The 27046-nt window shown below is 39.3% G+C and overlaps 1 protein-coding gene across 2 annotated transcripts in view; it reads left to right on the top strand.

Moving 5' to 3' along the window:
• The first annotated feature begins 8843 nt into the window (after positions 1–8843).
• Positions 8844–27046, top strand: part of adam28 (ADAM metallopeptidase domain 28) — an 86977-nt gene continuing 68774 nt past the window's right edge. The window contains exons 1-13 of one of the 2 annotated variants that reach the window (XM_039658406.2): positions 8844–8941; positions 12013–12091; positions 13016–13104; positions 13183–13256; positions 13446–13524; positions 13633–13709; positions 14052–14247; positions 14540–14602; positions 14878–14949; positions 15195–15364; positions 15579–15660; positions 19476–19606; positions 20060–20237. In XM_039658406.2, coding sequence (XP_039514340.2) covers positions 8927–8941; positions 12013–12091; positions 13016–13104; positions 13183–13256; positions 13446–13524; positions 13633–13709; positions 14052–14247; positions 14540–14602; positions 14878–14949; positions 15195–15364; positions 15579–15660; positions 19476–19606; positions 20060–20237 — 1305 coding nt within the window. In that variant the 5' untranslated portion in view covers positions 8844–8926. The remainder of the gene's footprint in view (positions 8942–12012; positions 12092–13015; positions 13105–13182; positions 13257–13445; positions 13525–13632; positions 13710–14051; positions 14248–14539; positions 14603–14877; positions 14950–15194; positions 15365–15578; positions 15661–19475; positions 19607–20059; positions 20238–27046) is intronic. The other variant, XM_039658405.2, reaches the window with a different exon arrangement.

Raw genomic sequence — 27046 nt, 5'->3', positions numbered from 1 at the left:
AGAAAAGCCTCTGGAGGTAATATTCACACATGAACAATATCTTTTTAAAGTGCTTCACATTCCCTCAAAATCCCTAAACCTCAAAGAAGGATGCCTATTAACAAAAAGCCTATAGGATTGGCCATTTATAAACCAATGTCCTGTCAATTTGATATTTGTTGTTGTTGTTGTTGTTTTTATTAATCGTAATGGTTAAAATTAATAATAAAATAAAAAAGTGCCCCCCCCCCCAAAAAAAAAAAATCAGCAAACAGCTGATTTCTAAGAAACAAACAATTTCCGACACATTAAAATCATGCTTTGTTAAATCATAATTGTGAGATAAAACAGATTTTTTTTGTCATTTCGTAATTTTGACTTTCTTTGTGATAAATAAAAAAAAATATCTCATTACTTTAATTTTTAGCTATTGGGAATTGATTCATAAGATACACAGTCTCATCCCAAGACGTCATATAACTGACGTCTTGGGACGTCTTTTGACCATACGTCAACATCCGCCTTTTTAGGGTACCCTTAAACGTTGGTTAGATGACGTAATCGGATAACCCTACCCCAGACCTAAACCTAACCCTAAACCTACCCCATCACCTAACCGACGTTAAAGGTAAAGCGTCAGTTGTATGACGGCCCGGGATCGTCATGTAACCGACGTTTAAGGGTACCCTAAAAAGGCGGATGTTGACGTATGGTCAAAAGACGTCCCAAGACGTCAGTTATATGACTTCTTGGGATGAGACTACATTTATTATTAAATGGATGCTTCTGTTTCAGAGGAAGAGAGAGTTATTACCTTTTGACTGCACACTCTCAGGAAAAAAAAAGGGTACAAAAGTTGTCACTGGGGCGGTACCTTTTAAAAAGGTACTTTTTCTTCCTTTTAGATACTGGTATTTACACTTTAGGTATAAAAGTGTACCTTTTGAAAAGGTTCTGCCCCAGTGACCTTTGTAGCCTGCCTTTTTTTTCTGAGTGTAGATATTTTCAAATAACATGCACTTAAGAATTAAATCCCAATAAAACCAGGAACATGCATCATGCATAATATATGGCTCTCCCTCTTATTTTAACTCTGAAGTCACCATGAAATCCAAATTGCACGCAGTCAACATCACCCCTGATGATGCCCTGGAAGTGGCAAAAGGCATACGAAAAAGCGGACCCAGTGCAAATACAGACACTAGGACAAAGAAGAAGATGCGTCTTGCATCAATTTTAATTTCATGGTGACTTCAGAGTGAAAATGAGAGGGAAAACAATATTATTGGATCTGTACGGAGAAAGCTTCAAATGTTTCTAAAATAATCCATAATGATTTTTAGACAACAAAATAATAACTGATTAATCCTCTTTTCCCAGAGTTTGCATAACTACAGAGAGGGTCGATAATAAGGGTGTTTAATTGGTCAACGAGGGTAGAACACGCTAGAGTGGCCACTGGCACAGTACCAAGAGCAACAGCTTGTGTTTCCTCACACTTCCACAGAATCCACACACACGCTCAGCATCCAGGGACAGGCCCGAGCATAAGGATTACATGAGTCATCAGCACTTCTCCCACACAGGCACCCAGGCAGCATTACGCACTAAACTAGCCAGAACCGGCCAAGGCACCACCCATTCCCTATCTCACATTACATTAACCTCTGTTTCTGTTTCCCTATCTTTCTTGTTCTTACAACCACTCTTTTCATTTAATTGTGATATATCTCAAAGTCAGATAGATGACAGCCAGACCCCGTGCGTCCGCACCAGCCGAGACTCCAGCAGTGTTTACATACTGAAGAGCCTTGTCATGGTCTCTGGTCTCTGTGAGCCACTGTCCCCATGACAGTATAAACGTGGGAGAACGGAAACATGCCCAAATATAACTTAGATAAAGCATGTGCTGACTTTGAAAATAGTTTGGCACACTCTTAAAAAAATCATTATTCATTTGTGCTTTTACATTACAAACGGGAAACTCACACAGATGTAACAGGTTGTCACAGTCACAAACGCAGAGTATTTTTAGGGTGAACTGCGTCATAGTGCGGCCAGCCGGCCACACTGACAAACATTCTCCAAATGATCCTCATTAGCGGTGAGTAAACCCTGACTCCTGTTGCCAATGTAAGATTAGCCTTGCAGTTGCTCTCCTCATACTGTTGTCCAAATAGGAAAGCATTAACACAGGCAGAGAATTTCTTTTTAAACATTGTGGTACAGTTTACCGTCATTGTTTTTGTTTGCTTTACGAGAACCAACAAGTGGCAGACACACTGAGCTAATGGCGGTGCTTCCTGAAATTGTGTGGACATCTTGCAACAAGTGAGATCTTGCTTAATTTAGAAGGAAATCTAAATTTGCTCTCTTGTTTTCTCAGTGGATTCCTTAACTGTAAAACAAACTAGAATATAATACAAATAAAATAATTCAAACCATTAAAATACCTACAATTATACTGAAATATAAAGCTTTAAAAAAAACTGAACACTGAATGTGAAAAATAAGCAAGGGGAAAAGTATGCCGTCCTTTGTGTATAGAGGGTTTCATTCATATTATGTTGCTTATATGTTTTTATATAAGCTGTGTGACTGGTTAGATGTAAATAACCTCTGCCGGCATTTGAGGTGGTACAGGTCTGTATTAGTGGGAGTGTCAAACAAAGGTGTTTAGGTGATGAACAACCAGACAGAGGCCCTATTGTCTATTTGTCCAAACTAGTGTTTTGGCATGGGCCAGTTTTTATTATTAAGTAACATAGGAAATGGCTGACAGGGTGTGGGTTGTTGGTCAAAGCCTTTTGGCAGGCAGGCAGGGAATTGCAGCCTTCCTCAACCTTGTTCCCTGGCCAGGATGAACAATAACATGTCGGCATGCGGGCTCCAGGCTCTTCTTTCTCTTTCTCTTTTGGCTGTCCACCAAAGAGATCTTGCCTGTCATGGACAGGTCATGGGAGAGACACAGACAGAGAGTGAGATAGACTGACAAGCTATAGCCTTGAGCCACTGAAGTTTGAAGGCTATTCAATTTTTTTTCCCTTAAATGATCAGATTTTCCTAAAAAAGTGGTTTATTATTTTATATATACCATTTATTCATATCATATATATATATATATGTTCAAGAGATTTCCATGACGCATGGGCGAGAATTGCGATCTCCTTCAACTACTTCAGTTCAGTTCTCGCGCATGCGTCGTGGAAATCTCTTGAACTCTCGTCTCAGGCCTACAAGGAAGAAAAGGAATAGTTGAATAAAGTCATTATTTTTTTTGTTTTTTTCGCACAAAAAGTATTCTCGTTGCTTGATAAACTTATAGTTGAGCCACTGTATGGAATATTTAAACATTTTCATCATTGACTTTCTGGGCCGTCAAGTTTCAGTCATTAAGGAGCCTATGTAGCAGTGATCCTCAAATTAATCAAAAATACCTTCATTTGTGTTCTGAAGACGAACAAAGTTTTTACGGGGTTGGTACAGCATGGGAGTGAGTAATTAATGACTTAATTTTCATTTTTGGGTGAACTAACCCTTTAGTAGTAAAGAGTTGATGTATATGGTATGTTCATGTTTCATATCCAGAGGTAGAAAATATGCTCAAAAATCCATTTAATCTGAAGTCAAGAACCTATTTTCCAGACTGTAGGATCTAAGTAAAGGGAAAACAGCAGTTGAGTAACACAGGATGCTGAAACTGGAACGTCTACATCAGCAGAAATTGTAAAGAAGAAGGACAGCCACATGCAAGAACATCAAAAGCCGTTTCACTCAACCAAAAAAAAAAGGGGATATCATTTAACTGTAATTAACCCCTATGCCTCCACTGTACTATTGCAGCTTTGTGCTCAGTGCCCTGCTCAAATTAGCTTGATAAATTGTGGTTTAATTGGGTTTAATATGGGTGCCTGGAGGCACTGTGCAGTGAGTGGAAAACAAAAGCCTGGTATGTCAGCAGCTTTGAACCAGTCACTAAGGAATCAGTCTTGCGGAAGATTTCCCTCACCAGAAAAGCCTTGGATACTCATCAGAAGCACTGACAATGGGGGAAGCAGATCGTTGAGGTAATATCAGCAGAAATACACAAATGTTTTTAAAGTGCATTTAAGCACACAAATCCATTTAAAGTGGTAATGCAGTTAGAGGCTGCAAATTAAACATGATCCACAACCAAAGCAAAACCTAAAAGAGTCACATGTGACAATCATGCAATTTGTTGTGGCTGGAGCTGACCATTTATCCCTAGCACAATCACTGTTTTATGAATGCAAAAGTGTGTGCAGTGTGCAAACATTTGAATGCCAACTCATTGTCCTCACAGACAGAATACACACTGACATCCATATAGGCTATATAGTATAAGCTATGCAATAAAAGATAGATACATATTAAGCCATATCATATAAAACAGATCAAGTCGGCTAAACAAAAAGTCCCTACCAGATACACATAACCAATGAATGAGACATTTGGACTTTATTATGAATAAAACAAGCCGCAGACATCATATTAATAAGTTTAAAAGCAATTACATCACGCGGACATCTGAAAGATGAGATCTCCATCACTTCATCTCTATAAAACTTAAAAGAGAGAAAACTAAACAAATCACATGGCATGTCTGCTCTTCTTTTTCCCTCTTTCTATAGAGGTTTTCTCACTGGAGGGAGATGCATAAAGACAAAAACAGACAATTAAACAAATTTATGCAGTTTCTTTTGCAAAAATACACAAAGTTACACACACACACACACACATACAGAGAGAGAGAGTTATGTAAACACTCAGATAAAAGATAAAAGTACCGGTAGGCTAGTGATTGAATAACATCAATGGTTTAACTTTGTAATGAGAAATCTGATTTATTTTATTCAAAAGAAATATTTTTTTTAAAAGTCTGTGACTGCCTTGACTGTCTGTGTTTGTTCTGGATCATTTATTAATGTTTTATATTTGCTACTGGTCATGATTCCTCTGTAGAAAGCATTGTCTGTAAGTTTTACGATTAAATTATGTTCAGTTTGTTACTAACTTACAAATAGTGACAAACAGGGAGAGAAGTGAACCAATTCAACTGAAAACGAACCTAGAAAAAGACATGAGCAGAACAGATCAAGAACAAACTATGACAAACCATAACACCTTTCTGTAGTTTCAAGTTCAACATATTCATTGTGGCGTGGAATAAATCAGCCGTGTGTGTTTCCCACCTATGTGTTGGAAAAAGTTTATCTGTAGGCTATAATGTTGGGAAGAGAGACACTTTAGTGATGGCAGAATCATGTTTATTTCATGGAATTGAGCAGTTTGGGGACATTGCCATCAAGTGGTCAAAATATATACTTACACTCATAAGATCTCACTCTAAAAATATTCACACAAAGATAGAAAAGCATGTTTGTAACTCATTCAGACCCTGCGGGCATTGGAATGGATACTGGGTATTTGGTTAAAACCAATAAGATTTTATGATACAGAGTACTGCCTGGTCCCTGATTAGTCTCTGACCAACCAATCACAATGAAAGTGTGACCCATAACTTAATCTGATTGAGATTCATTAATAAGCCATGGCTAACCAATGCGATTTTGGAGGAGCTCCTTTTTAACTTTTATAAGCAGATTTATGTTCATGGTAGCATCATCAACTTGCGCCTATCTTAATAATATTCAGAGTTAATTTGAGGATTTTTTTTATAGCTAGAACTCGTGATTTTATTGAAAAACAGCAACAGCAAATGTGAAATGAGTGCATATGCAGCAGCAACACACACAAAATCAAATAAGTTTTTTGAGACTTCATATATCATCTTACATTGCTCATTATTACAGTATGTGTTCTTTAAAAAAAAAAAAAAAAACTTTTCAATACTAGTTCACATACTGTGTTTAAAATCTAGGTCATATTATTTTTATATGAAGATATTTTTTTTTATTGCTTCAGTCCTGGAGTCCATTGTAGTGGACATCATTTTTTTCAGTTTTCACAATTTTTTTTTTTACTTTCATACATTGGAGAAGAGCAAATATCAGGTGGAAAAAAATTGTAACACTTTGGACAATACTCAATATTACGTTACTAGCATGGTAGGATATTGGTTCTTTATTAGTCCTTATAAAGCAAATATTAATGCCGTATTCTGCATGACCATATTCTACATCCCTAATCCTACCCAATAAATGTAATAACTATGTTACTAACTGAGAAGTAATTAGGAGTTTACTGAGGCAAAGGTCGTGGTGAACAGTTTTTTTTATTATGCAATCCAATACTTACAGGTAAAAAAACAGCAAGGCCACATACATAAACATCAACACTTCAAACATGAACATAACATACCATACAGAAAAGTGTGTGTGTGTGTGTGTGTGTGTGTGTGTGTGTGTGTGTGTGTGTGTGTGTGTGTGCATGTGTGTGTGTGTGCGTGCACGTATTACTGGGTGTGTGAGTGGAAATAACTTAAAAGAGGAACATCTTACAGATACCACAGACGTGAAAAAAAGAAGAAAAAAAAGAAAAAGAAAAAAGGCATTAACCAGAGGATGAGGAATATATGATAATATAATCTTATAAAAATATAATAAAAGTAAGAATGGTTATAATAGTAGCAAGTAAGTTCTTCTTTCTTTCTTTTTTTTCTTTTTTTTTTTTTTTTTTGCTCAGTGGGACAAATTCAGGTCTGACTAGAAACAGTCCTACAAGCACTGATTGAACAGTAACTAATTCTGCTTTTCTAAGTCATTCTTTGTTTATACTATTACTAATTAGACAGAGAAAAATGTCTACAATGGAACTGCATATGAGTTTGTGAATGCATTTGCAAGTCAAATACCTGCTGTAATGTAATGTTACTCATGGAAAGAATGTTGAAAATGATCTTCAGGTCTTAAACAGGTCCTTGCATGCCTGACAGTTATTAGTATGTGGGTGCTGCACTCAGAATCCTTCATGAACACAGTGTAACTCTGCAAAAGTGTTTAGAAGTACCAAAGTTGTTTGATTCATCTGAACTTTGTGATAACATTTAGAGAGTACCCATCAAATATATATTTAATATTAAAATGTCTAATTATTACATAATGCTGAAACATATAACTGATAATTACTATGCAATGTATATTCTATTGGAGTTCACAAAATGAGGCATTGTAAGCATGTGAGGAGCTGTAAATCATTGTGTGGTAATAGTTCATGCAATGCTTTAAAACCTTCTCATGCTTTTACATCATGTCCTATTCTAATGTCTAAATTTGTTTCTTAATTCAATGAGGTCAACACTCTCAAAACTGATCTGAATGTCGTTGTTGAAAAGAGTCTTCTGAAACACAACAAGAGCTACAAATTTGAAAATCTGGGGTTTGTAAGATTTTTTTTTCCAAATAAATTACTGATTTTATTTGGCAATGATGCACTACCCGGAAGTGCGAAAAACTGCAATACATCGAAAATCCGCTAGAGGCCGGTACCAAAAGGGAGCAAACGTCCATATATCCCATGTTAAAATGTCCGTTTTCACAGCATAAATTCATGTTTTTACAGTTTGGTCCCACTGACTTTTAATGTAATCTTCAATATGTTCCGCGTGCCTGACAACTGTGAGGGGGGTGAATTTTTTTTAGATCGTATTTAGATACAAAATGTATGACAAATAAGGACGGTTAACTTTGATTGACAGCTGATAAAGGGCTGCGCAGCGCTGAGTGGAATTTGACGTCTCGGCCATGCTCTGACACAACACATCATACTACCTCTGTATCCTTTATGAACATTTGTATTTTGTATTTCCCAAGATTTTCCAATATGGCGCCGCCCATACCCCCCATATACAGCTTCAAACCCGTTCTTCAGAAAGTCAATGGGTGACTAAACAGACGCTTTGTCCATATTCTTTTTTTTAAAGTCTATGGTCTGCATGCTGCCGCCACGTGTTTTACAATTAATTTAAAATTAAGGATAAATTTTGGCTTCAATATCTCGTGGAAAAGAGGTTTTCCCCTAGTGTAACGTTACAAGAGAACCTCTCATATCGCAAAACGTTTGTGTTCCACTGAGAAACTTTGCGTCCATTCGGAAAGAACTCTAAAGTTTTGCAAGCAAAGTTTTTCGGGGAGAAACGCAAAACCATTGACAAATATTATTTCCTCCCATCTCCATGTCCTTTTAGGGGCTCTATATAACTGAAAATCTGACTGGTTCCAAATATATGAATGGCAGTGTAGGCCTATCTGTATCATCGGAGCTGATTTCAACTGCCAGTGTGAAGGCGGCGTTACACTGAAACTAGTCATGTAACACTTTCATGCAGAGGATATGAATGTTGACATTGTCAGTATTGTTCATAAAAGCCTTTTAGGTCCTTTAGAGAATTATACATATCTTAATAACCTGAAACAACAAGGTTTTGTTTGCATATTGATTTTTCAATGATCCGACTTTATCTACCAGAACTACAAGTTATTCTTTCACACAAGTTCATATCCATGACAGAACAAAGACTTGAGATATAGGTCACAGAAGGACAGAGAGCAGGAGGAGGCAAGGGAAGAGAGAAAAGGGCCAGTTTGCAACACATGCGGCCATAATAGACACTGCATGCTTTCTCCACTCCAAACAAGTGAACAATAGCTTCGTTTGATCCATCAGGAGAAAGCACAATAACTGCATTATTGTCCTTGACTTGACCTTGTGTATTAGAAAAAGAGTGAGAATGCATTTCAGTAGGAGACAATATCACAGACAAAAGGGCAGGAACTTCCTATTTTTTGGCTCACATAACACATTTTCTTGCACTGACATCTTTATGAAAACCCAAGGCTGAAAAAGAGAAGGAATTACGACATTTTGAAATTCACTAGATGCCCAAACAAGACTAGATGCCCAAACATAGACAGACCTAGAATCCGTCTTCAACAAAATTCAAAATGAAACAAACAAAAACAGAAATATGAGCAAAGTGAAGGTAAGGCACAGTGTGTATTCTCTTTCTATGGAGGTTTTACTCCTTAAGGCTTTGTTTGTTTCTAGCTTTTTTGTGTTAACAAATGCTGGGGTTGTGCTTATCATCATCTGAGAAACCATTTTGAGAAATAATCATTACACAAGAAGCAGTGTGTTTAACTATCCAAATGATTATTTGTCAGTTTTAACGTCCTTGAATTCATAATGTAAAAAATAGTGCATATATTGAAATGAAGGTCTAAAATAATACAATATACCTTTATTATATTGTCAGATGCATTGCACATTTTGGTAACACTTTATTTTGATGGTCCTTTTTGAATATCCTGTTGACTATAAGTAACTTCGCAACTACTGTACATGTCAACTAACTCTCATTAGAGTATTAGTAGACTGTCTGCTTAATATCTGACAACTTTTTATTCTGATGCTCCTCCAACAGACAATCTACTGACTATAAGTAACTTTGCAACTACATGTCAACTTATTCTATCCCTAACCCTAACATTCTACTAATACTCTACTAAGTGAGAGTTAGTGGAGATGTAGGTGCAACATTACTTATAGTCAACTGAATATGTTAAAGGGACCATCCAAAGTGAAATCCACATTTTATTTACATAACACAAGGTGCTTAGATATCCTTGCTATTATTGGTGTGGCAATTCTCTTTGTGTTTTGAGGTCTCCGTTACTATGTAACCCTTGTTAGGGAAAGGAGATGTTAGGGGTTTTGCTTAGAAAGGAGACGTTGGGGTTTCGCTTAGAAAGCCATATCGACTTCGAGTATTAAAAAAACGAGCCAATGGCAAAGAATGCATGGTTTGTGGAACTCTGCCCCACTTCATGGATATAAAAGGAGGATGCCGGCAACATGCACATATGTTTCTTCGCTGAGGAGCCAAGACTGAGCTCAGACGATCCCCACAGTACAGCAGAAGTGGCAGGCAGACGTAACGTCTCCGTTCCTATTCAGGGAACAAGGGTTACATACGTAACCAAGACGTCACCTCAAAACACAGAGAGAATTGCTTGGAGAATACACACATGACCCAGAGGGATGCATATGGAGAACACTGGGATGTCCAGCCGCAGGTGGAATATTTCAACCACAGGGGCCAAAAGAAAGGGAGGCTTGTTACGACTTTTACCTCGTTGATGGGAAACAATGATGAGTTTCAATCCCCAGTCCCGATCCTGAGCGTGGTTTAGCGGGTTACCTCTCAGTGCAGGGTAGGCACACGCTGATCTTCGTTATCGGAATGAACCAGACAAATCGCTCCACCAACTAACAACGGCCATGCACCACCACCCACAGAGAGGTTTACGGTGGAAATACCAGGTCAACATGCGCAGGTCCAGGATTGGCCGTAATTCACCGGATTTCTTCGGGACAGTGAAGTAGGGGCTTGAAGTAGAACCTGGTCTTAATTTTGGCTGGAGGGAGAGTCTTAATTGGACCATTCGCCAGTAGGGTTGCAACCTCCACTGTCATGACAGGGGCATTTCCACCAACCATAGTGAAGCAGACTCCCCTGAAGAGGGGAGGAGACCGCACAAACTGAATCGTGTAGCCCGTGGGTCCTGAGACGGCACACACTGTCACCTGACTCTGAGTCAGATGAGGACGAGGGGTGCACGGCCCGGCGGTGGCACGCTGTGTCGTCCGAGAACTCTTGTGTGCTGAGGGGTGAGGGTGTCACTTCTTTCCTTAACCACATTAGGGTGCATTAGAGCGTTCAACCAGGGGGAGCCCAGTGTACCCACAGGCAGGTCATGGGGGTCTTCCCCCATGACTAAATCCCTTGAGCACTAACTGGCATCGTCACTGGTCACCCTCAGGTCACCCTGGCCACTAGCCAAAGTACTAGCTCCAGGTCTAGACTAAAGGAAGTAGATCAGGGTGTGAATGAGGGGACTCTTGCGAGCTCAATGAGTCTTGCGATGGTCATGTTCCCACAGTGAGAATATGAACCACCCACAAGTGCTGCTCTAGCGTGATCAATGCCCAAACACACTAGACAGCGCTCGTGCCCATCAGAGTCAGACACGAGTCAAGCTCTTTTACGATAGGAAAACTCAGTGTTGAAATGCCCAGTGAGAAACACACTCACTGGCAAACCACTGCACAGATAAGCAGGAAGTGTGCACTCGCTGGGAGATCGCCGTCACACCAACGCTGGAGAATTTGGCTCGTCTTGTAAAGCTGACAGTTCAGAGATGGCTTGTGGAGAGAAGAATAAACCTGGCTCCGAAGCGAAAACATATTTGCATGTTGCCGGCGTCCTACTCTTTTTTTATGGGGTGGAGTGCGCCATGCAAATTCTACAGACCCATGGCATTTCTTTGCTATTAGCTCGTTTTTTAATACTCAAAGTCGATAGGCTTTCCAAGCAAAACCCCATTTGTCGTCATCCGATGTAACTTGGAGTGACAATGAAAAGACACCACAGTTTCCTGTTGTAGACTGAACATTTTGTGGTGTTAGTTTTAGTGTTAAGAGACAATGTCTTCACAACGGTCATGTATTAGACATCAAAGTTGAATTTCCCTTTAAATTTTCCCTTGGCCGCAGCAATAAATGACAGACAGACAGACAGACAGACAGACAGACAGACAGACAGACAGACAGACAGACAGACAGACAGACAGACAGACAGACAGACAGATAGATAGATAGATAGATAGATAGATAGATAGATAGATAGATAGATAGATAGATAGATAGATAGATAGATAGATAGATAGATAGATAGATAGATAGATAGATAGATAGACTGATTAAGCATTTTGCAGCATTTTGAGGCATTGAACACCCACACGTGACGGCTCTATGTACAAAACACAGCACTTTGTGGACACTAAGCAAGTATCATTACGTCACAGCCTATTTTTTCCTGCATTCTTTCGACAGGGGCGTGTCTAAGCAGGTCACAAATCTTTTATACTCATGTGTCATTTCCTGAAAGTGCATATGTAGAGATTAGACAGCTCTGCATAGGTGTGGTCTGTGGACTAAACTACACTTCAGGTGAACTATACAACTTCACTTAACCAATCTATCCTGTTTCAGTTGTTCTACTCACTGACAATGGCCAGAAGACACTTACTGTTGTGGATCTTCACTCTCTGTGTTTCACTCAATCCCTCAGGTAAGATACTGGATACTCCAGTGCCTCTGCTCCACAATGACTGATTAACTTATTTATGCACTTCAGCAGTAACAGTACGCTGCACTGTCACAGTCTAAGAGTGCATGCAAAGAAGGAAATGCTGTGTTGAGAACCATGTTTGTTACAATTTCATTTTAAAGTTCAGTGTCACATTGTAAAATTACAGAACTGACATTGCAGAAGTATGTGAGCATTTAATCTTATTCATACAGGCACTAGAATTCATTGAAACTAGATAATGATGAGATTGGATTCACATAAATAAATGTAAATTGCACTTAAAATTGTATTATATACAATGCTAATGTTGAAAGATATTGTTATATATGATTTTCAACAATATTGCATATTTTAAATGACGTTTCCAAAGAAATCTGAAATAATCGGTAACCCATGTATTACATGTAAAAATAATTATATACAATTAACCTATACCAACATAGTAAATAGTATTAATACTAAAAATATGTGTTCACAAGCAGGTCCACAACAAAATCCATATATCAATACATGTAGTTAATTAATATTATTCAGTATGTACAGTAACTATAATATAAATTGTGACCAATTAATTTTGTTTGATTTAATCTCCCTATCACTTTGGATCAATGGCAGTGTGTATATTCTGTTATAAGGCTGCATCAGTTTAACACCTTACGCTCAATAACAAAAACACACCTTTTTGATTAATGCAATCTCTTTCAGAATGAGACAGATGTGTTCAAGTTTACACTTGTGATTTCACTAAAATATTTGGATCAGTTGGAACAGTTCTGCCATCTATATCCTACAGCGTACATACTGCATTTTCCAATAAATCATAATCACTGTCTTTTTGTCCTTTATGACTAATCTGTGACTATTCCGTGTCTATAATTCCCTCTCTTTGTCAATCTGCTATAGATGGTCACATTCGTGAACTTGATGGAAATAAGGTTTATGAGATTGTTCGACCAATCAAATTACATGAGCTACAAAAAAGAGATTTAAAGGTGGGTTCTCATCTACCCACTACTAAATATCACATATTTTAATATTTTAATAAAACTAAATCATTTCTTTTCATGTAGTCAAGACCTGATACAGTGAAATACGCTATGACACTTGGTGGGAAAGACATTGAAATGCATCTCCAGAAAAATGAGTAAGTCTCTTTCCTCAGCACATTTTACATATCTTGTGATATCTAAAATCTGCACGTTGAAATTTTCAAGTTCCTCATTGTCACAGACAAGAATGAGTGACATGTTACAACTACATTTCACACATTACACATTGTGATTTGTCAGTTAGTGAGCTTTTTATGACTGATCTGATATCTGTTGGTCAACAGTGGCATGCTGACTAAAGACTACAGTGAGACCCACTACACTAAAGACGGGATGCTTGTTACAACCACACCTGAGGATCTGGTAGGCCTATCCAGTAATAGAACATGACATTTAGCACACTGCAAAATTAATCTGCAATAAATTAGTACTCTGAATCAAAAGTATGAGAGATCCCTTTTTCATCCACAGGACTTATGCTATTATCATGGGGAAATAGTAAATGACAGCGAGTCGTTGGTTAGCATGAGCATCTGCAATGGACTAAGGTAGGGAAACACAATTTCAAACAATGTTTCTTTTCAATTTATAACATTAGTCACCATGAAAATCAAAATAGGCAGTTCTTGTATTTCATGAAACATTTTAGTATTATTATAAATCATCTGTGCCTCTTAATATTTAATCAAAACAATTTCCTCCTCCTTACAATTTCCTCTTTCCTCCTAACTTTCTGCAGTTTTAAAGGAAGTTACAGTGTAACTTGCGTTTCCTAGATGAATGAAACACATAAATTACATATGGTTTCTCAAGCACTCTTGATTAATTCTCCTCTTGGGCCAATTCCTTCTCAAATCACATTGTGGCTATTTTGTGAATTGTCTTCACAGAGGCTATTTCCAAACAGCCGAGCAGAGGTTTCTGATTGAGCCGTTGTCCGAGGATGGTGATGGTGACCATGCTGTCTCTAAGTATGAAGATGCACTTGAAGACACACCGAGGTTGTGTGGAGTCACCAACACTAGTTGGGATGAGAGTCAGGATGGCGCTCCTCCACGCATTCTGAAAACCCGTTCTCGTCTCTCAGTAAGACTGTCTATTCGGCATATAAAAAGCAACCAGCAAAGCACAATAAGGTTAAAGTTTCACAAGGATTAATCATTCTAGCTGGGTTGTCATGTGATAAAGTCTCAATTGTTGTTCTGCAAAACTGAGGTGACAATCACAATGAATTGCAGAAGTTGAAAGTGCAAGAAATGTCCTAAATTACCCTAATTGATATGCACTGAAGTAAGGTATTATAAGGCACTGATTTCTCTGAATTAATTATTCTTTTTTGTGTTCTCTATTTTCCACCTATTTCTTTCATCTTGATCAGGGGCCAACTTTGTTCCAGCAACAAAAATACATCGAGCTCTTCCTTGTGGCAGACAACAGAGCAGTAAGAGCGAAAATCAATGCACCCAGAGTTTCACTATAACAGAGATTTGATAATTAATGAATACGTAAAAATAAATAACAAAAACTCACAAGGTTAGAGGAAAGTATGTGGGATTTTGGGTTTGTTGTCGTCATTGTCGACTTCATGGAATCAAACTGTTTCTAAATTTGTCACAGTAAATTTAAAAACACTGATGCTAACAGATTTCAGAGAGTTCCCTAAAACCAGAGTGACGTAAAGCTTTGACTCATAATTCAATTTATTTCCTCCCTCAGTACAATAAAATGGGCATGGATCTTGGGAAGCTGAGAAAGAGGATATTCGAGATCATCAATTTCATCAATAACGTGAGTCACTGATGACGTGCAATACATGCTATTCAAAAAGTACAGCATGGCAACATTTATGACACATAGATAATAAGGGTACATGCAGTACATGTACTAATTTTGAAGAAATTCAAACATTTATTTTAATTTGTAATTTAAAAAGGTTTTAAATCAGAAAGAAATTCACTATTCTCTGAATTTTGAACCCCATAATATACAATAACATTGAACTATCTTTCTGTCACTCTTGTCTGGATGTGCAGGCCTATAAAGAAATAAACACCTTTGTTGCTCTGACTGGATTTGAAGTGTGGACAGACAGCGATAAGATAACAGTGTCCTCTGCTCCTGGAACAACTCTAGACAGCTTTTCCAGTTGGAGGAACAGTGATCTCATCAAAAGAAAGAAGCACGACAATGCACAATTACTCAGGTCAGCTCCAATAACTATGTGTGAAAATACAAATATTCAGCTCAGAACTTCTCCAATACTTTCTCTGCTCCAATCTGCGTCATTGTCTTCTCTTTTACATGGTTTAGCCTGAACCAAGAAGAAGACAGATTAAATATTCACTTTATTAACTGACTGAATGTAATCCAGCTGGATTGGTTCAATGTTTGAACATTGTTTTTTGTCCTTCTTCCAGTGCAATTGACTTTGAAGGATCAACTGTTGGTCTAGCTTACATTGGAACCCTGTGTGGAGGTCTTTCAACAGGGATTGTACAGGTATTAATATTCTCTTAAAAAGTCACAAATATATTTGACAAAAATATGTATTTAAAATAATATTGATCAAAATAAATAAACAAGTTTGTCAGGATCACTATAAAGGAAAGGGAAAGCACTAACTGTGCACTGAAGTCTGTGAAGGAACCTTTTTATGAAGAAATTATGATGTATATATACACACACACACACACACACACACACACACACACAAAGTTACGTCATGAAGCTCTAGATTGCTCAGGCTGAATAGATCCGCTATGGGTAATTCATTGTACAGCAGCAGCATGTCTGTAATGCTCACAGTAGCATGTTGTCTATGTATTGGCAGTAGTAAGTCCTGTAGCAGATCTAATACATCAACATTGTCATATCCATATGTGTGTGTGTGTGTGAGATACAGAGGTTCAAAAGGTAAAGCACGCACATCCAGAACCATAAAACTGGGAGCTGGGCAGACAGGTGGTTGCAACAGTAAACAATATGTCAATATGACAATATGTCATTTGTTGTTGTTCATCGGAGGTTGTATTTCCTTACCTAATTTTAAGACCTGCCAATGATGACATTTTTTATTATGTTCCATTCACCACATTTTATTTATTTTACATTTTTTATTATGTTGCATTATGACATTTTTTATTATGTTCCATGCACCATTCACCATGCCTAGAGATTGGCATGGTTTTACTTCAGTTAGCCTAATAGCTGGTTTGATTTGCATTGAAAGATGATCTTATGGAAAGTACCCCATGCCAAGGTGTGGTGAATGGTGTGTGATGATGTCATGATTCTGCCATCACGTCGCTGATTTTTCCTAGTCTTGTGGCAGGATCATGGCAGAACCATGTTTTCTGTGTAAGCACATGGCCATTTGTTTGGGCTGTGTGCTTGCGTTGTCTCGTTTCATAACCCCGCCCCCTTGTTATCCTTGTTTAGTCATTATTGCCCTGTTGGGGTCAGCTGTTTCCCTCATTAGTTTCTCCCTATTTAATCCTCTTGTGTTTGCTGTCCTGTGTCGGTACATTGTCTATCTTACCTTGTCAAACCTTGTGAGAGTCTAGCTGTAAGTTCCCTGTTGATCCTCTTGTAAGAAGTGTGTATCTAGTCTTATCTGTGAGTTTATTGTCTGAGTCTTAGTTTAGTGTTTGCTACCTTGTCTTGTTTTTGCCCCCTCGTGGGTTTTGTTTTCTGTTTTTGTCTTTAATAAATCCCTATTTTGAGTTACTTGCTGTCTGCAATTGGGTTCATCCTTCCACCCCATGACAGAATGTACCGACCAAAATCAAACCCAGCAGACGTGCAGTCCTTGTCCGCTTGCCTTCAGCCTGCTGACCCGGAACTGTGGTGGCGCTCGGCTATTGCTGACAGTTCCAATGGCAAGCTTCCCTTGCCTCCCCAGGGTGAGTTGACCCTGAAGAGGTACGCCCAGGTCATTGAGGAGAGAAGGTTCTTCTTGCCAGAGTCCCTGGTCAACCGCTACCTCGTCGCAGGTCTCAAGGTCCTCCCTCCCCTTGCTGAACGAGAGAGTTTGGTCCGCCGTCCATTTCGCAGCATGGTGGACTACCTGTGTCGGATGGAGCCGCCAGGTTCCCCTGGATCTTCACCTCCTGCCACTCTTCCAGTCATCCCTGAGGGTCACATGTTATCCGTCGTGACACTTGAGGACCAATCTGCTTCCACCCACACTCCCGATCCACCGCCCGTGTCCGTCAGCCCCCGTGGAAAGCGTGGAAGACGTTTGTCGTGGGAGTCTGCTTCGGAGTCGTCCTCCACGGAGTCCCCCTTGCCGGCAGTAGTCTTCCCAGCACCTGCTTCGTCTCCCTCTTTGCCCCCCTTACCGTTCTCAGGCCTGGCTACGGACTCAGCTCCGCTACCCAGAAGGAAGAGGAGGAAGAAGGGAGCCTCTTGTCCTCCATCCCTGTCTCCCCCAGAGCCCGCTCCAGCTGGCGCCGTCCCAGAGTCTATAGTTGTGAGTGCTGCAGAGAGGGAGGCAGTCGATTCTGCTGCTGAGGCTGTTATTCGCTCTGTTTCAGCTAATCAGGATATGCCGATTGTTATTGCTGCAAGAGCCCTGTCCGAATACCTGTCTTGTCTTGCCAAGATCCTAGAAGTCCCTGTCTTGTCCCCAGACCCTATGCCAAGAGCTGTAGAGAGCACTGCTCCCAAGCCAGCAGCAGAGAGTGCAATTTCCAAGTCTACTGCAGAGAACGATGTGTCCGAGTCTGCTATGGAGAGCGCTGGTTCTGAAACAGAATCCGAGAGCCCAGCATTGCCTCTCACCACTCCCCGGTCGCCTGCAACATCCCCAGTCATGTGTCCTGATGTGTCCCCTGCTGTTCCCCCGGTCCGGTTTCCTGTTTCTTCACCCTCTTTCCCCGGTCACCCCTGTCACCACATCACCCCGGACTGTCTCCCCTAAGACTGTGCCTCATGTGTCCCCATCCAAGTCTGCCCAGATTCCTCGCCCTCAGCCCTCGTCCCGTAAGCCCAAGACCCCTAGTCCACCCATCCACCCTGGACCTTCTCCCATGAACTCCTTTGTTCCCCCACCCCCCCTCCCGTGTTTGTTATTTTTATTGTGTCACCCGAACCCTGTTATAGTTTTTTCATGTTTGCCTATGTTGATGTTTACTATGTTCTGTTGGTTTTTGTCTATGTCTCGTTCTGTCTTGTCTTGTGCTTAGTGTCCATTTGAAGAGCGTCTGGTAGCCCCATCTGGTAAGGTGGGGGTTCTGTCATGATTCTGCCATCACGTCGCTGATTTTTCCAAGTCTTGTGGCAGGATCATGGCAGAACCATGTTTTCTGTGTAAGCACATGGCCATTTGTTTGGGCTGTGTGCTTGCGTTGTCTCGTCTCATAACCCCGCCCCCTTGTTATCCTTGTTTAGTCATTATTGCCCTGTTGGGGTCAGCTGTTTCCCTCATTAGTTTCTCCCTATTTAATCCTCTTGTGTTTGCTGTCCTGTGTCGGTACATTGTCTATCTTACCTTGTCAAACCTTGTGAGAGTCTAGCTGTAAGTTCCCTGTTGATCATCTTGTAAGAAGTGTGTATCTAGTCTTATCTGTGAGTTTATTGTCTGAGTCTTAGTTTAGTGTTTGCTACCTTGTCTTGTTTTGCCCCATCGTGGGTTTTGTTTTCTGTTTTTGTCTTTAATAAATCCCTATTTTGAGTTACTTGCTGTCTGCAATTGGGTTCATCCTTCCACCCCATGACAGATGATGTGGGGATATTTTAATTCCAAAGGCCAAGGGAACTTTATCAGGATGCATATTATCCTGGATACATGAAATAACTGGCTTTTAAAAATAAAAATCTGCCTGACTCAATGGGAATTTAACATAGGGGTGTCCTGACTTATGCACCCTGTATTTTAAGGAAAAACATTTATTTATTTATGATGCATTATTCATTCACAAAGAAAATTTGTGTTCTTAAAGGTTGGAGTTTTCCTTATTTTTCTAATTAAGGCATTAAGATCAATATCCAAAAGATGATTTTTTTTTTATTCCTCTTTTTAGGCAACTTTAGCATGGGTGTCCAAACTTATTCACATCACTATAGATAAATACATCAGTGTTTTCTTAAATGGTGATTTCACAATAATGAAGGAAGTGTTTTGGGCATTTTGCCCATCATCTCATCTGCGGTGTATCGCTTATTGTTGCAATGTCTTCTTTACTTCCTCACAAATTATTCCTAATACTTGATTAAAATATAGACTGAATACAAATTTGAATGAAAAATTCATGTTTTCATCGATGTTAAGCCTTGATATAGTTTGAGTGCTAACTGATCTTTCCTCTTCAAAGGATCACAACTCTAATTCTATAGCAGTGGGGGCTACTATGGCCCATGAGATGGGGCACAATCTCGGGATGAATCATGACAGCAGCAGCTGTGTTTGTTCTGATAGCACTTGCATCATGACAGCTGCTCTCAGGTAACTCCTATACTCTATGCCAATCACTAAATTGTGAACTTTTTTTTTTTTTTACAACAAATATGTGTTGCATCTTATTTTACGGTGTCCGTGTTAAAGTGTATGTAAGTAGAGTAATGCTAATGACAACATGTACTTACTATAGGGTTTGCTTTAGGGTTAATTGCACGTAATTATGTATCATTTGTAGTTATTACTACATGTAACGTGTAACAAGGACACTAAAATAAAGTGTTTTATATATAAGTGCTGCCTCTATTTCCATTTACCTAAGCATGCTTAATTAAAACATTTTTTTTACTAATAAATCACCCTAACAGACATTTATATTCCACACTGCTGTTAATATAATAAATCTTAAGATATTTTTATGAATAACTTTGATCATCTCTGTGTTACGGAGAGCATAAAATGAAATTTCAGAACAAATATCACCACTCCATGTCTCCGCAGCTATTTCATCCCTCAACACTTTAGCAGCTGCAGTACTGCCACCTATGCAGATTACCTGAACAGCAAAAACCCAAACTGTCTTCTAAATATGCCCGAATCAAAAGATTTGATTCAGCCGGCTGTGTGTGGAAACGGATTTACGGAGAAAGGAGAGGAATGTGACTGTGGAACGGTGCAAGTAAGCAGACTACAGGTTTCCTACTGTATATCTGAATTCAATGATTTGAAATGTTTTTGCAACAGATTACTCAAAATATCTAAATAATTTTTCCTAGATATTAATTGATTCCTTAAGAATATAAATTATGTGAAAAGATATATTTCAAAATGCCCTTTAGAATGACAAGGAATGTATAAAGACACAAACAATTATTCCTCACATAAGCTAGTTTGACTTGATGTACTCAACAAATCAAAGCCAGATACAGTCAGGAGAAAAAAAAACTGTCAAGACATGCACAGACGAACCTCAAGAATGTTTTTTATCATACATTTGACAACAAGTTGCTAAAGTAGCATTGTGCTTGGTGTGCTTATGGGATAATCTCTCATGTGCAATATGGAATACATGCATTACTGCATTTGTTTATACATGCTCATTAGTCATCTATTTTTTTGGACAGAATTTCAGTATGGATGTACTGCATTCTTTTACTGGATCCTAATGTCCATTAATCAGTGGTGGAGGAAGTACTGAATCTCAGTACTTAAGTAAAAATACAAATAACCAGATAAATATTTACTTTAGTAAAAGTAGAAGTAACACAATGACAACCATACTTAAGTAAAAAGTAAAAAGTACCTGATTTTAAATGTACTTTAAGTATTAAAAGTACTAAAAGTACTTGCATAATTTATTTTCTTAATGTCTATTTTCTAATGATTAATAAAACATTTAATTCTAACTCATTCAACCTGATACTCCTATAATGATGTTCAATAATGATGGAAAAAAAAATGTTGTCACCATTTCTGAAACAAGCTTGCAATTAGGCAATATACACATCATGCTTATCCTTACTATATGTTAATAACTATGGCAGTAAACGTGATTAATTTATGGTGTAATTCTGAACCTCTTGGCTTGCCATAATCCTAACCAAACGTATATTACACATGGTGCGTTTCCTATGCATGTAAAAACTAATTTTCGCGTATAAATTGCACTATAAACGCACTGCGTGCGAGACGCATTTAGTGTGACCGGGTTGATATATCTAGAGCCTCCATTTTTGCACTCAGGTCTAAGGCCCATGCCCCTCTATCAGAATCCAGAGTTTCAAGAAGATTGGAGAAACTCAAAATTTCGACACCCCCCCCCCCCCCCCCCCAAAAAAAAAACAACAGTGTTACCCCTGTCGTTTTTTTTGGGTGCGAAAAAATAAGTTTCTCCAATCTTCTTGAAACTCTGGATTCTGATAGAGGGCCATGGGACTTAGACCTGAGTGCAAAAATGGAGGCTCTAGACCCTTCCAGAGCCGAGATATCGAAACTCAAAAATTCGGCCCGAAAAAAAAAAACGACAGTGGTACCCCTTACGGTTTTTTTTTTTTCGGGCGAAAAATTAAGTTTCTCCAATCTTCCCAAAACTCTGGATTCTGATAGAGGGCCATGAGACTTAGACCTGAGTGCAAAAATGGAGGCTCTAGCCCCTTACAGAGCTGAGATATCGAAACTCAAAAATTCGGCCCGAAAAAAAAAAACGACAGTGGTACCCCTTTCGTTTTTTTTTTTTTTGGGCGAAAAATTTAATTTCTCCAATCTTCTCAAAACTCTGGATTCTGATAGAGGGCCATGAGACTTAGACCTGAGTGCAAAAATGGAGGCTCTAGCCCCTTCCAGAGCTGAGATATCGAAACTCAAAAATTCGGCCCGAAAAAAAAACGACAGTGGTACCCCTTACGTTTTTTTTTTTTCGGGCGAAAAATTAAGTTTCTCCAATTTCCCCAAAACTCTGGATTCTGATAGAGGGCCATGAGACTTAGACCTGAGTGCAAAAATGGAGGCTCTAGACCCTTCCAGAGCTGAGATATCGAAACTCAAAAATTCGGCCCGAAAAAAAAAACGACAGTGGTACCCCTTTCGTTTTTTTTTTTTTGGGCGAAAAATTTAATTTCTCCAATCTTCTCAAAACTCTGGATTCTGATAGAGGGCCATGAGACTTAGACCTGAGTGCAAAAATGGAGGCTCTAGCCCCTTCCAGAGCTGAGATATCGAAACTCAAAAATTCGGCCCGAAAAAAAAAACGACAGTGGTACCCCTTACGTTTTTTTTTTTTCGGGCGAAAAATTAAGTTTCTCCAATTTCCCCAAAACTCTGGATTCTGATAGAGGGCCATGAGACTTAGACCTGAGTGCAAAAATGGAGGCTCTAGACCCTTCCAGAGCTGAGATATCGAAACTCAAAAATTCGGCCCGAAAAAAAAAACGACAGTGGTACCCCTTACGTTTTTTTTTTTTCGGGCGAAAAATTAAGTTTCTCCAATCTTCCCAAAACTCTGGATTCTGATAGAGGGCCATGAGACTTAGGCCTGAGTGCAAAAATTGAGGCTCTAGCCCCTTCCAGAGCTGAGATATCGAAACTCAAAAATTTGGCCAGAAAAAAAACCCACAGTGGTACCCCTTTCGTTTTTTTTTTTTCGGGCGAAAAATTAAGTTTCTCCAATCTTCCCAAAACTCTGGATTCTGATAGAGGGCCATGAGACTTAGGCCTGAGTGCAAAAATGGAGGCTCTAGCCCCTTCCAGAGCTGAGATATCGAAACTCAAAAATTCGGCGCGAAAAAAAAACGACAGTGGTACCTCTTACGTTTTTTTTTTCGGGCGAAAAATTAAGTTTCTCCAATCTTCCCAAAACTCTGGATTCTGATAGAGGGCCATGAGACTTAGACCTGAGTGCAAAAATGGAGGCTCTAGCCCCTTCCAGAGCTAAGATATCGAAACTCAAAAATTCGGCCCGAAAAAAAAACGACAGTGGTACCCCTTTCATTTTTTTTTTTCGGGCGAAAAATTTAATTTCTCCAATCTTCTCAAAACTCTGGATTCTGATAGAGGGCCATGAGACTTAGACCTGAGTGCAAAAATGGAGGCTCTAGACCCTTCCAGAGCTGAGATATCGAAACTCAAAAATTCGGCCCGAAAAAAAAACGACAGTGGTACCCCTTTCGTTTTTTTTTTCTCAAAACTCTGGATTCTGATAGAGGGCCATGAGACTTAGACCTGAGTGCAAAAATGGAGACTCTAGACCCTTCCAGAGCTGAGATATCGAAATTCAAAATTTCGACCCGAAAAAAAAAACGACAGTGTTACCCCTTCCGTTTTTTTTCATTTTCGGGCGAAAAATTACGTTTCTCCAATCTTCTCAAAACTCTGGATTATGATAGAGGGCTGGGAGACTTTGACCTGGGTGCAAAAACCCTTCCAGAGCTGAGATATCGAAACTCAAAATTTCGACCCGAAAAAAAAAACGACAGTGTTACCCCTTACGTTTTTTTTCATTTTTGGGTGAAAAATTAAGTTTCTCCAATCTTCTCAAAACTCTGGATTCTGATAGAGGGGCGCGAGACTTTGACCTGAGTGCAAAAATGGAGGCTCTAGCCCCTTCCAGAGCTGAGATATCGAAACTCAAAAATTCGGCCCGAAAAAAAAACGACAGTGGTACCCCTTTCGTTTTTTTTTTTCGGGCGAAAAATTAATTTTCTCCAATCTTATCAAAACTCTGGATTCTGATAGAGGGCCATGAGACTTAGACCTGAGTGCAAAAATGGAGGCTCTAGATCCTTCCAGAGCTGAGATATCGAAATTCAAAATTTCGACCCGAAAAAAAAACGACAGTGTTACCCCTTTCGTTTTTTTTTTTTTCATTTTTGGGCGAAAAATGAAATTTCTCCAATCTTCTCAAAACACTGGATTCTGATAGAGGGGCGCGAGACTTTGACCTGAGTGCAAAAATGGAGGCTCTAGACCCTTCCAGAGCTGAGATATCGAAATTCAAAATTTCGACCCGAAAAAAAAAACGACAGTGTTACCCCTTTCGTTTTTTTTCATTTTTGGGCGAAAAATTAAGTTTCTCCAATCTTCTCAAAACTCTGGATTCTGATAGAGGGGTGCGAGACTTTGACCTGAGTGCAAAAATGGAGGCTCTAGACCCTCCCAGAGCTGAGATATCGAAATTCAAAATTTCGACCCGAAAAAAAAACGACAGTGTTACCCCTTTCGTTTTTTTTTTCATTTTTGGGCGAAAAATTAAGTTTCTCCAATCTTCTCAAAACCCTGGATTCTGATAGAGGGGCGCGAGACTTTGACCTGAGTGCAAAAATGGAGGCTCTAGACCCTCCCAGAGCTGAGATATCGAAATTCAAAATTTCGACCCGAAAAAAAAAACGACAGTGTTATCCCTTTCGTTTTTTTCATTTTTGGGCGAAAAATGAAATTTCTCCAATCTTCTCAAAACTCTGGATTCTGACAGAGGGGCGCGAGACTTTGACCTGAGTGCAAAAATGGAGGCTCTAGACCCTTCCAGAGCTGAGATATCGAAACTCAAAATTTCGACCCGAAAAAAAAACGACCCTTTCGTTTTTTTTCATTTTCGGGCGAAAAATTACGTTTCTCCAATCTTCTCAAAACTCTGGATTATGATAGAGGGCTGTGAGACTTTGACCTGAGTGCAAAAATGGAGGCTCTAGACCCTTCCAGAGCTGAGATATCGAAACTCAAAATTTCGACCCGAAAAAAAAATGACAGTGTTACCCCTTACGTTTTTTTTCATTTTCGGGCGAAAAATTACGTTTCTCCAATCTTCTCAAAACTCTGGATTATGATAGAGGGCTGTGAGACTTTGACCTGATTGCAAAAATGGAGGCTCTAGACCCTTCCAGAGCTGAGATATCGAAACTCAAAATTTCGACCCGAAAAAAAAACGACAGTGTTACCCCTTACGTTTTTTTTCATTTTCGGGCGAAAAATTAAGTTTCTCCAATCTTCTCAAAACTCTGGATTATGATAGAGGGCTGTGAGACTTTGACCTGAGTGCAAAAATGGAGGCTCTAGACCCTTCCAGAGCTGAGATATCGAAATTCAAAATTTCGACCCGAAAAAAAAAAAACGACAGTGTTACCCCTTTCGTTTTTTTTCATTTTTTGGCGAAAAATTAAGTTTCTCCAATCTTCTCAAAACTCTGGATTCTGATAGAGGGGCGTAAGACTTCGACCTGAGTGCAAAAATGGAGGCTCTAGACCCTTCCAGAGCTGAGATATCGAAATTCAAAATTTCCACCCGAAAAAAAAACGACAGTGTTACCCCTTTCGTTTTTTTTCATTTTTGGGCGAAAAATGAAATTTCTCCAATCTTCTCAAATCTCTGGATTCTGATAGAGGGGCGCGAGACTTTGACCTGAGTGCAAAAATGGAGGCTCTAGACCCTTCCAGAGCTGAGATATCGAAATTCAAAATTTCGACCCGAAAAAAAAACGACAGTGTTACCCCTTTCGTTTTTTTTCATTTTCGGGCGAAAAATTAAGTTTCTCCAATCTTCTCAAAACTCTGGATTATGATAGAGGGCTGTGAGACTTTGACCTGAGTGCAAAAATGGAGGCTCTAGACCCTTCCAGAGCTGAGATATCGAAACTCAAAATTTCGACCCGAAAAAAAAAACGACAGTGTTACCCCTTACGTTTTTTTTCATTTTTGGGTGAAAAATTAAGTTTCTCCAATCTTCTCAAAACTCTGGATTCTGATAGAGGGGCGCGAGACTTTGACCTGAGTGCAAAAATGGAGGCTCTAGCCCCTTCCAGAGCTGAGATATCGAAACTCAAAAATTCGGCCCGAAAAAAAAACGACAGTGGTACCCCTTTCGTTTTTTTTTTTCGGGCGAAAAATTAATTTTCTCCAATCTTATCAAAACTCTGGATTCTGATAGAGGGCCATGAGACTTAGACCTGAGTGCAAAAATGGAGGCTCTAGATCCTTCCAGAGCTGAGATATCGAAATTCAAAATTTCGACCCGAAAAAAAAACGACAGTGTTACCCCTTTCGTTTTTTTTTTTTTCATTTTTGGGCGAAAAATGAAATTTCTCCAATCTTCTCAAAACACTGGATTCTGATAGAGGGGCGCGAGACTTTGACCTGAGTGCAAAAATGGAGGCTCTAGACCCTTCCAGAGCTGAGATATCGAAATTCAAAATTTCGACCCGAAAAAAAAAACGACAGTGTTACCCCTTTCGTTTTTTTTCATTTTTGGGCGAAAAATTAAGTTTCTCCAATCTTCTCAAAACTCTGGATTCTGATAGAGGGGTGCGAGACTTTGACCTGAGTGCAAAAATGGAGGCTCTAGACCCTCCCAGAGCTGAGATATCGAAATTCAAAATTTCGACCCGAAAAAAAAACGACAGTGTTACCCCTTTCGTTTTTTTTTTCATTTTTGGGCGAAAAATTAAGTTTCTCCAATCTTCTCAAAACCCTGGATTCTGATAGAGGGGCGCGAGACTTTGACCTGAGTGCAAAAATGGAGGCTCTAGACCCTCCCAGAGCTGAGATATCGAAATTCAAAATTTCGACCCGAAAAAAAAAACGACAGTGTTATCCCTTTCGTTTTTTTCATTTTTGGGCGAAAAATGAAATTTCTCCAATCTTCTCAAAACTCTGGATTCTGACAGAGGGGCGCGAGACTTTGACCTGAGTGCAAAAATGGAGGCTCTAGACCCTTCCAGAGCTGAGATATCGAAACTCAAAATTTCGACCCGAAAAAAAAACGACCCTTTCGTTTTTTTTCATTTTCGGGCGAAAAATTACGTTTCTCCAATCTTCTCAAAACTCTGGATTATGATAGAGGGCTGTGAGACTTTGACCTGAGTGCAAAAATGGAGGCTCTAGACCCTTCCAGAGCTGAGATATCGAAACTCAAAATTTCGACCCGAAAAAAAAATGACAGTGTTACCCCTTACGTTTTTTTTCATTTTCGGGCGAAAAATTACGTTTCTCCAATCTTCTCAAA

The sequence above is a fragment of the Pimephales promelas genome, chromosome 4 (assembly GCF_988280905.1).
Source record: "Pimephales promelas chromosome 4, fPimPro1.hap1.1, whole genome shotgun sequence".
Taxonomy (NCBI): Eukaryota; Metazoa; Chordata; class Actinopteri; order Cypriniformes; family Leuciscidae; genus Pimephales; species Pimephales promelas.
The sequence above is the reverse complement of the archived record's forward strand: the minus strand, read 5'-3'. Positions and strand labels throughout refer to the sequence as shown.